At 43.4% G+C, this 10823-nt stretch overlaps 5 protein-coding genes across 5 annotated transcripts; 3 read left to right on the top strand and 2 right to left on the bottom strand.

Annotated features, from left to right (window-relative positions):
- Positions 1-437: 437 nt before the first annotated feature.
- I203_101624 (uncharacterized protein) lies at positions 438-2162 on the top strand (the record flags this gene model as incomplete). Its single annotated transcript, XM_019148946.2, has 7 exons — positions 438-538; positions 612-713; positions 776-884; positions 955-1347; positions 1484-1626; positions 1683-1931; positions 2045-2162. 7 exons carry the CDS (start codon positions 438-440, stop codon positions 2160-2162), a joined length of 1215 nt encoding a protein of 404 aa, XP_019001965.2.
- A 378-nt stretch (positions 2163-2540) lies between these two features.
- Positions 2541-3671, bottom strand: I203_101623 (uncharacterized protein; the record flags this gene model as incomplete). The annotated part of the gene is made up of 2 exons (XM_019148945.1): positions 2541-3024; positions 3148-3671. 2 exons carry the CDS (start codon positions 3669-3671, stop codon positions 2541-2543), a joined length of 1008 nt encoding a protein of 335 aa, XP_019001964.1.
- A 728-nt stretch (positions 3672-4399) lies between these two features.
- Positions 4400-4772, top strand: I203_101622 (uncharacterized protein; the record flags this gene model as incomplete). Its single annotated transcript, XM_019148944.1, has 2 exons — positions 4400-4576; positions 4641-4772. The coding sequence occupies 2 exons, from the start codon at positions 4400-4402 to the stop codon at positions 4770-4772; spliced, it is 309 nt and encodes a 102-aa protein (XP_019001963.1).
- A 534-nt stretch (positions 4773-5306) lies between these two features.
- I203_101621 (uncharacterized protein) lies at positions 5307-6168 on the bottom strand (the record flags this gene model as incomplete). Its single annotated transcript, XM_019148943.1, has 7 exons — positions 5307-5368; positions 5462-5562; positions 5644-5728; positions 5792-5841; positions 5897-5922; positions 5981-6064; positions 6115-6168. 7 exons carry the CDS (start codon positions 6166-6168, stop codon positions 5307-5309), a joined length of 462 nt encoding a protein of 153 aa, XP_019001962.1.
- Positions 6169-6630: 462 nt separating this feature from the next.
- I203_101620 (uncharacterized protein) lies at positions 6631-10258 on the top strand (the record flags this gene model as incomplete). The annotated part of the gene is made up of 3 exons (XM_019148942.1): positions 6631-6846; positions 7004-7351; positions 7409-10258. 3 exons carry the CDS (start codon positions 6631-6633, stop codon positions 10256-10258), a joined length of 3414 nt encoding a protein of 1137 aa, XP_019001961.1.
- Positions 10259-10823: the final 565 nt, after the last annotated feature.

The following is a 10823-nucleotide window of genomic DNA, read 5'->3' as shown; positions in this document are numbered from 1 at the left end:
TATATCCAAAACGACTGTGAGCGAGACTGTAGGGAAAAGCTCAAGACCAGCTGAGCAAGAATGTTGTTGTTCGGACTCGCTCTCGAGATAATTGACTGGTGGTAAGGAAGAGAATGGTAGTATTGACGCGATGGTGAGTGATGGGTAATGTTCTCAAAGACGATTGATTTGATTTTTCTGATTCTGATGGCCTGGCGGGCTATCTTAGAGGATGCTCAGTGTAGAAGTGAAACCAACCGACGCGTCGAGACAGGGTGTTTTAGATGGTCACGTGATACATCTCCCCTGGATATCAGGCTCACTCGCACGGGGACTGGGATGGTGCACGTGAGGAGCTGTTGTATGCAAATGACGTCCTTACGACTCCTTATCTCGTTCATACCATCTGCTCATTGTTTACTGATATCCATCCATCATCCAGAGATAACATAGAAAAGATGGCAAGAAACGTGTCGCAAGCAGCCATGGGTGAGTCATCAAGACCAAAGAGGGACGATGACTCCCATAGGCAGAAGATTTTGGTACTAGGTTGGAGGAAGTGAGCTTGGCTTTTCTTATCCTTTCGTACGGTGCTTGCGATTTGACTGACATTCTTCATGAACGGTATCCAGAGCAGGTAAAACATCATGTATCAAAACTGTCTTCCAGCAGATACCAACGAAGGAAGTACCTTTCTTTGGTGTTACTCAGAAAATTGAAAAGATAAACTACGAGTGAGCAACCTAACCGTTTTACGGTATACTAAAGTCTATGTAAGCTAAATGTCCTGGGACAGCTCGATAGTACCCATTCAGATATGGGATACACCCTCTAACTTTGAGCTAGATCAGTTAGAAGTACCTATCAGTACATTCTCGACGGTAGTATACGTATTGGATATGCAGGTGAGTATCATCCCATACTTTTTACTTGGAGTAGCGCTCAATAACGATTTTGATCTTTTGTGATGAGTAGCAAGATGATTCATATCACGATTCAATTCTTCGATTCGTCCACCTCATGATCCGCCTCCACCTCTCAAACCCTTCAATCAGATTTCACATGTTCATCCATAAATCCGAGGTCCTCTCTGAAGATTATAGAGGTGAAAATTATGCTGAAATCCAACGAACGACAAGTGAAGAAATTGAGGATTTCCCTTACAAATCACTCTCGTCACAATACCCAAATATAGATTTGGAAGATCAACAGACAGTTTCGATTATCATAAATAACCTCATTTCGGATGTGAGGTATTCAATGACCAGTGTGCATGATGTGACTCTTAGAGATGCTTGGAGTAGAGTATTACAAGGTGGAATGGAAATGTTGCCTGCTGTGGAGAGTTTGTTACTGGATTTTACATCTGTGAGTTCACGTTGCCTTGATATGATCTTGATATTGTTGGTAGTGTGACAAACAAGAAGGTCGTTGTGATTTTGATGGAAAGAGCTTTCTTCCATTCTCTGGCTATCATTGTTGACTTTCGTCTGTACAATAATAGCACTCAAGCGCGGATAATACATTCTTATTCGATATCGATTCCGGTGTGGTGCTAGCTACGGACAATCGACATCGTACGGACGACTTATCAGAGCAGGTCACAGAGTACTTGTCCAGCTTTTTGGCATTTAGGGATCTGTACAAGTCAGTTGTCACTACACCTATGGTTATAGGCGTATAGCTGATTGTACCTGAAATAGACATATCAAGAAGCGCATATCACCGTCGAATGGTCAGGCAGATGTGGAAGCCAATGGCAGTAAAGAAAATGGAGATACAAGGGAAGAGAGCAATGGTAATGGTAATACCGGCCAAGAAGATGTGGACGAGGATGAAGATGGAGAAGAACCTAGGAATTGGTGGGATGAAGAAGATCCAGACGAACCTTGGATGACACAATCGACTAGGTTGATGCCTAACACCACACTGGCGTTATGGCAATTCACACCGTGAGTCAAATACTCTAATCCAACTTGGAATAGAGGGTCAATGTATAATCAAGGAGGACAAAGGTTTCAAGGTTTTTTTGCTAAATTTGTCGGTTTCCTTTTGTCTTTTGTAGCCATCTCGCTCTGGTCGTACTGCTTCGTACGGAAACATGGCAAGCTAGAAGGGGGACTATAGAGTATAATTTGACGTTTTTGAGGCAGGGTGTCAGGGAGATTTTATCGGTGGTGTAACGGTATACGATCTGGTCAGTTTTTCTATCTTCGCACAATATGGTTTCCTGGTTGAGAAGATTCTTTCTTTCTTGAGATATATGGCTGATATCATTGCGTCCTCCAGATTTGCTATGTTCACTATCATGAATTGAAACAGATCTCAATGGACAAAGTAGAAGTATACATACAATACACGTCCAGGTAGGGAATATTCTGTATGCATAATTCCTCTTGAGCTGCATTTATGATTGAGTCGTATTGTACATGGACATTTCATTTAACGCGATGCTATCACGCTACTAGCATTTCATTAACATCAAGATCGTTATAAACATTATATCTTAGCCATCAAGGGTTTCTATTTCATCGTATTGAATATAACATGAATAATATTCGTCATTTTCCGTTATTCTGAAGCTCGCCTGACCTTATAGACCTAGTCCCATGATTTGGATCTTGAGTTTGGGTATCATCATCAGCATCAAGTTGTACTTCCAATCCTCGTCCATCTTCTTGAGTTCGATCCTGAGCATTATCTGGTCCTTGTCCCGCACCTCGAGTGACCACTTCCATCCTACCCTGTCTTCCATCCAGATCTTGATCTTCGGCCATTCTACTAATACTTCTCAATAACAACTTACTACCTCTCTCATCCCCGTATTTAGGCGGACATTCACCTGAGATGTACCGATCTTCCACAACGCCTGTACGCTGTTGTCTACCTACGGCGCCTACGTACGTAGGCAAGGGGGGTAGAGTCCATGGTGCTTCGGTCATAGTTGTATTGCCTGATTGAGAGGGGAGGGGAGAAGAGGGGGGACGGAAATGGGCGTAGATCTTAAGGGAATGGCGGAGGATGAAAAATAATGTTGTTAATAGTCTACGAGGGAAGTCAACATGGACATCAGTATCTCGCATCTGTATTTGAGATTACTATTTTTTTTTGATTTCGGTGATGTTTGTTGGGGTTTTCATGATTCTGCAAAGATTGGACCATACTCACATTAAGATGAAACACCCATCTCCTACCATTATCAACGTATCCACCCCACTTTTATCTTTTTCTTCTTCTTTTTCCTTCGACTTGGATAATTTAGTCATTTGATGGATGAATATTACCCATCCTACTACTATACCTACTATCATCCCTAGCAGGATAGACAGGTAAATCATTCGACGAGGGCTGGCTCTGATGACCTGTTTGATGGTGGGTTTGCTCCATTGGGTAGTAGGATGAGGTTGAGATTGAGATTCGATATCGGCCATCGTAGGCTGAAGCGTATCTCTTCGCTGTGTGATACTTGATCGTCTTGGACGACCAATTGGTCCTAAGAAAGCTTCCAGAGCTCGGATATCCACTGGGGTCACTAGTCGTACATTCTGTGATGGTGATGTCGGTTGGGTCGTGGGAGGAGGTAAATGATGATTACCTTGAATGGGATATAGACGAAGTAATCTTTCGATGAAAGATACTTTGTTTTTGGTTTCTTGCGTATGAGTCGAGGGTGATGGAGTCTCAGAGGTCATTTTTTACACGTTTCTCTTATCCTGCTCCTCGTCGAGGTGTTTAAGTAATTTGATCTTTCTTTGTTCCTTTTTTCTTGGAATTGGAGTCGATAAGGCTCAGCCTTGTGCTTTGAAGTACAATGAAAACGAGAAAACGCAAGAACAAGAGGCGAGAAGAGAGCACAAACAGGTGAAGAGACAAGTCATCATCTTCTCATATCTCTCGTCCCATATATATATAGGAATAGATGCATGCATATAGCGTCGAACTGTACGGATCCGATACTGAATAACCAAGTTACCAAAATTGATCTCGGTACCCCGGTCATCTAACAACGAACAATAAAATTTCAACTTAGTCTCGCTGACACACACACATCTGATCCTGAACCAACGGCCATCACAGTTGTTCTGATCCGGTTGCTATGTGGATCCCAGGCGCGGAGATCCCTCAAACGTATCTAGGCATCTACGGTATCGGAGATGGATGCCACACCTTAAAAAGACAAAAAGCATGAGCCACTTTCTCTTGTATGGTGCCTGAAATGTTAACATTGTCTGTAGTGCAACGATCTCAAGTGGATCTGAGCTTGGTTTAATCGTTGTTGCATTCCCAAAATATCCATCGATAACAATACTCCTCTTGCACAGCACAGCACTGTTTCTCTTGGTCCCTCGTTCTACTGCCCCTTCTGTGTACCCCTATTCCAGCGGAAAAGATCGTCTAAGCTTGGATGATCCCCCCGAATATGGCTCAGCAGATACCCTCCTCATCCTCTCGGTCGACCCCTGATGATCCGCTAAAACCAGGTACATTCCGATCTCTCTTACCTCTCATCGATGATATACTCTGTATATTACATTCCCAAGCTACGGGGGAAGAGAGATTGACTACTGCGCAGGCAAGTGAGGGAGTAGCGGTTAAGGTGGGTCGATTGACCTTTGAGATTTAACGCTTCCAATTAGCTGATGGAGATAAGCACCCTTCAGGCAAAAGAACTTGCCTCAGCTATAGAAACGATGAAGATCGCATCTATCAATCTACCTGGTGGACATTTGTCGATAGATGAGCTGAAAGTGATAAGTGAGAGGTTGGACGAAGAGAGTGAAAAGAGATTGTGAGTTGGTTTTGATGTTTCTGTCTGTCCAAATCAAAGCTCGGAAGAAGCTGATGATATATGTATACCAATTCTTATCTTTCCATTCGATTCTATTCATCCTACCACCTACCAAATCAATCTATACCTTGTTCCTCTGATGTATACTTCACCTTGGTACATGCGGATCTATTCCATTCACTCAATAAACACAGACGGATACTCAACGCATTCAAGGATCGTCAAATGCCTTTGATCGATTCACTAGCAACGGCACACAATATAGGGGAAGAGGAAATAGGCAGTACAATGCCTAGTCCGACGGGGGAGGCATGAGTTACCTATCATTCGAGGACATTGGAGATGAGATGGATAGATCACTTAGGTTTGGAGTGATGTTCGAGAGGACGTTGAGACATGTGGAGGACTAATGGCAAGTGTCGAGTCATCTGGTTTCGTATACTTTGTATATTCACATAACCATAAAGAGTTGTATATATATATATTGCATCGTATCTATTCATTAATCATCACGTACCATGTATCATCGTAAGCATATTTACTCGTCAGATCCATCTTGTTCACTCTCCGGTTTTACCCTGTTGATCACACTCAATTTCTCTAGTAGACAGAATCGTTGTGCGGCCATAATTCAGTTACAAGCCATGGTAGTGTGTGAAATAGCTGAATGGCCGACATCAGATGAGTACTTACGGTGTTTCAGGAATGCCCTGTCGTACCTATATTTATCTGTCGAGGCCGAGTTAGGTTCATGAGGACGCATCTCCAGTTCCGCTTCGACATAGACTGTTGATCTGCAGATATGATCATATATCAGTAACGGAGCCGCATTGAACAATTGAGCTGTGACATAAAATGAATGATACATTGCTCACCCCTTTCCCAGTTTCTGCAAAGCAGGATGTTGAAATTCGTTGAATGAGAATACCGTATGCCAGGATGTAGGTGGTGGATGCAGTTCTATGGGATGCTTTCATCAACCAAATACCATGATCAGTCCACTATAGAAGAGGGATCACCCACTACCACCTTCACCTTCTACCGGAGCGCCTACATTGGTAGCTACGGTATAGCTGATGACTCATCTATCAGCTGGAGTGGCTTTCCATCATACCCCATCCGACTAACGTATAATATGGTTTACCACTTGATGTCTGGTCCGTACAGATGGATCAGCTTGAGTCTCAATTCCTAAGCCATATCTTAACTGACATTTCGTAAAACCGGATCTGCACCTAGTCTACCTACCAAGATGACTTTTGAAATGTCCAATGCTCGGGAACTGGAAGAGAATGCCTGAAAGGTAGAATGAGCTTGTCTGCCGCGCCAGAAAACAAGTAGCTCACCCTTGTTGGAGTTCTCGCTGTGGAGGAGAATGCTTTGATGATATTGCTCAACATTCTTCTTCGTCTTCGTCTTACAAGTAGGCAGGTGAAGTGTGAGACGGTTATAGCGATGGTCACTTTGACAACTGATTGTCACTTGAATCTCCACCCATCGTCCTCTCGTCCTCTCGGTTTCGGATGGGGTCCGAGCGCAATGACAAAAAACAATAACAACAACAAACGGAATCAAATCTGATTCCGTCTTTTTGCCACCTGGTCACCGCACTGATCTTCATCCTCCGTCTTCATCTCTTGCTCTCTTCTTTTTCCAGAATCCAATATTCATCTTATCTTCCTCCTCACAACGCACATCCTTCATCTCTCGTCCTAAGTCATCTCCCACCACCTCACACTCATTATGACTTAGGTCAATCACCATCACTCCCAGCTCGATCGAGAAACCGTTCAGGAGCGGAACTGACAACATCTCACACACCAAAAACAAATTTACTTCTGCATCTTTCCGCCCAATCCAAGATGTCACGGTGCAAACACTGTCAAGACGAGTACACCGAGCTCGCCTTTGATGATATCAGTGGGACCTGGGCTTGTCCCTCGTGTGGTCAAGTAGACTCATCCGCCACGGAGAAACATCAATACGTGGATGTATCGAGATTCATCGGGAGTATCGTGGACACAGATAAGCAGATTCAGGTTAGAGAGCAATGGGATAAAACAAAAGTCCAGTTTCAGGTGAGTAACTCTTTTGATCGTTATCAGCTTCATCCAGATACCTATGTCCTTCTCCCACACTTCATGTCTCAACCTATTGCTTTTCAATATCGGTGCCGCAATCTATTCCATTCCCTCCTCTTTGCAGTCTCTAGAATCACGCTGACATTCCGCTTAGCAAGAGATCGAAGCTATATTCGATCTTTACCTCGGTGTTCGATCACAACACACCAGCATCATCGCCGGGCCCGCTGCCGACCTCAAGAGCGGAGCCAAACAATGGTTCGAACGTATGCGAGAAGTGGAGAAACTACAATGCGATCGAAAACACCTTTCTTACAAAGCTCAGAATAGAAGAATAAAATACATGGTAGCGATAGCTATCAAATTTGCTATTCAAGAGAGTCGCATCATCGTGCTGCAGAACAAATTGGAACTTGCCGGTATCAAGAAGAAAAGAAAGAATTTGCCGGGTTATACCAAAGGTGACGATAGGATAAGTAACCCCACTTTACACGAGATATTTGTGAGTCCCTTGACATATCTTTTGACAAAGTGTTGTGCTGATATAGTCTTGTTGCAGTGTCAAGCCCACGCTTTCTCCGCCGACAGTTTTGGGCATCTGGATAATGAAGATTACCTTCGACATCTGTTTGCTAAGTTCTCAAAATGGGTCAATTTCGTCATGTCACCCATGGAGATCACCCTCCTTCATGTCATGCAAATCACCGAGCGACTTCGATTCCTTGTCGAACAGCCTCATGAAGAACGAATCAAATACCTCATAACGAAACCTACAATCAGTAAAGGTAAAAGAGAATGGGCTGATTCCGACTTCGCCGATCTCCAAGGTGCAAATTGGGATCAAGTACTACCTCACGCCTTCCATCTATACCAATTCCAGGAATGTACCAGACTATGGTTGAATGGTTCCAGTCCGAGTTTGGCTATCGCTTTAACTGAGTGGGCGATCCAAAGTTCATCTGAAATGATTATGAATCAGTATTCAGCTATACAACAGGAATTGGCCGCTGAATATGGTAATACCCATCATGTAGCTGCGGAAAAGTTCAGAGATATGAGGAACATGATCATTGGTTGGTCCACCTCTATCACCGATGCTGGTCTACCTTTCCCGGTATTGCCTTTACCGCACAAAGGTGCCTTTGGTGATGGGCAAACAGGATATAAAGGTGATAGCCGAAGACCCATACCCGAAATCGAAATGGCAGTAGCGGCTGCCCCTACCATAGTCAAACACTGGCGACAGATCCTCAAAGCCAGACTCAAGCACAGATTAGATGTCATGACCCTAGATGACGAAGTTTGGTTATGTAGGAAGATGTTTGTTGTATCCGGTCAAGTACATCATTATGAGCAAGATCCACTCGCTCAGCTCACTCGTGATCAAGTAATTCAGCGAGGGGCTCAACCTTTAGACGGGAAGAGGAAGAAAATGAAACCCCGTGTATCCTTCAAATTCCGATTGAATGCTGAGGCCGCGAGACAAGCAATCGTCCACTTCGAACCACTCAAAAGGGCCAGAGCTAGACCGTCACCTGTAAGTTGTTGGACACCTAGCGGATCGACCTTACAGTATATTCCGATACACATGCCGATCCCCATGTTCACGTCTATTTATCAGCAATCTCAACAGTTCACGGCTCCACCCGAGGAACGATCTCTCCAAAGGATGATTGAAGAACCGGATTCCTCTTCAGACGAATATGATGGGTACAGCAGCGATGAACGCGATAGTACACCTCGAGCTCCTAGTCTCGCTCAAATCAATGCGAATGCCAAAGCTGGGATGAATGGTAAACAACCTTTCGCATTCACCATCGGTCCAACAGGTTTCAACATTGATACCAACTTCACCCCTCCACCTCCTGTTCGTCCCATCATACAAGACTCGTCATCTGACCTCTCTCATTCTCCTGTCCCCATGTCCCGCCAATCGTCCACCCAATCATCATCGGGTATGGGTTCTGCTTCCGAAGCGGAAACTGTCATTCGACATCCTCACGGTAGACTATCCGTAAGGAGTATGCTCAACACCCCTTCCACGAGTGGTCGAAGTACCCCTTCCCCTTCTCCGGTCAGTAATTACATGCAAACGAATCGACCCTCACCGACACCCTTGCGAGAAATGCCTTTCAGCGGATCAAACAAGACTATATCCTCTTCTGCCCCTCTAATAGACTACATGAATGAAGAAGATTCTCATGTTGGCTTGCTCATACGGGAACGAGAAGAATACATTCAATTCCGACTACCTCAAGAAGGGCGGGATGGTCGAATATGTCCCTCCTTGGTCGAATCTTACATCTGGAGATGGCTGAGGGAGCAAGTGAAAAATGGAAGTATGCCCCGACATATTACTCCTGAATACCTACAGGGAATAGGTATAATTGGAGATCCTAGGAAAATGGATTTAGGTGGATGGGTAGAATCCAGGAAATTTGAATCCAGTCCACTAGAAAGTCTTCTAAGAGCTGGAATCAGACCTCAGGAATTACCCGTCCAATATATCCCTCATTCGGTTATTCATACGAAATTGTTACTTGAATATTACAATGACCCTTCGCCGTCACATCTGAACAGGGAAGGAACCAAGATTGATTTGAGAATGTGCGAAGAAGAGTTGGATTTCCTGTGTTGTAAAGATGCGGGAGAAGATTATAGGATGTATCTCCATACGGATAAAGAAGTGAAACTGAAGAGAATGAGATATGAGAAGAATGGACTTTGGGATAATCTGGTTGAAGGTGGAAATGATTATAATTCGATTGGACCAAAAAACCAAAAGAGGAAACGAGCAAATACAGAAGATGGTGAAGATGGTGAAGAAGAAGAAAGGGAAAGGGAAACACCGTTGTTAGAATTCGATGATATAGCATTTGATTCTCCAATCTATACCACCCAGGAATTACCTGATGTTGATGATGATCCCGAGAATCCCGAAGATGTGGTAATGAAAGAGAAGGAGAAGGAGAAAAGTAAGACCAGGAAGGATCTATCAAGAATACGGAATTCTTTGTTGGTCAATTCACCTGGAAGGAGGGACTTCGAAGGTATAAGTGGATTGTTTAAGATGAAGAATAGGTATAGAAGACCACAGGCTGAGGAGGAAGAACAAGAAGAAGAAGCGGAAGAAGGAGAGATTATAGAAGAGAATGATTGGGGTGGAGTAGTGGGATTGAATTGGGATGAGATCGGATTAACGGAGGAATTTGGTGGGAGTGCGATAGGTGGAATTATCGGTGAAAATGAGGATGATGAGGAGGTTGATGATGGGGATGGAAAAATGGGTAAGGGAGACAGAAGTGGGAATGGTAATGGAGGAAAGAGGAAGAAGAGAAGGGGCTCTGGGAAGATCATATCTTCGTCGGAAGTGATGGGAGCACCGACTAAGAAATCGAGGGAGAAATAGACGATTTAGAACATGATGAAGATAAAGGAATGAATGGTATTCATCAAAAGGATAGACAGCGGCGGAAGGAAGATAAAATAGGATAGTATACTACATAACGCTTTTTGACGATCTTCGAATTATTGTTATAATTATAATTTTATGTATAGTTTGTATTGTGACTTAAAAACAGTAAAGTTGTATATCTGTAGATAGTTTTCGAACATTGACGTACTGTATCATGTATCGTGCGTACTCTATTGCGTAAACGTATCATGATTGTTTCACGTTTTGTGCTTTATGTGTTTAAATATAATCAATTGAGGAGAACGGATCAGAGCGAGAGATGAATTGATACTAGCATCCCGTCAACTTCATTGCTCGTCAGATACGAGATACAAATGATGGAGTGTTGACGTTCACTGAGAAAAATGGCAAGTGTTTATTCAATCGACGTATCTCCAATAATGATGCATATGATTGTTGTCGTGTACTATTACTGAGATGAAATCAAGCTAATCTACATACAAATTACGAATTACTGAAGGACTCCTTTACATAAGTATCAGGTTAAAGATCGGGAAAT

This window comes from Kwoniella mangroviensis, assembly GCF_000507465.2.
Source record: "Kwoniella mangroviensis CBS 8507 chromosome 1 map unlocalized Ctg01, whole genome shotgun sequence".
In the NCBI taxonomy this organism is placed as follows: domain Eukaryota; kingdom Fungi; phylum Basidiomycota; class Tremellomycetes; order Tremellales; family Cryptococcaceae; genus Kwoniella; species Kwoniella mangrovensis.
The sequence above is the reverse complement of the archived record's forward strand: the minus strand, read 5'-3'. Positions and strand labels throughout refer to the sequence as shown.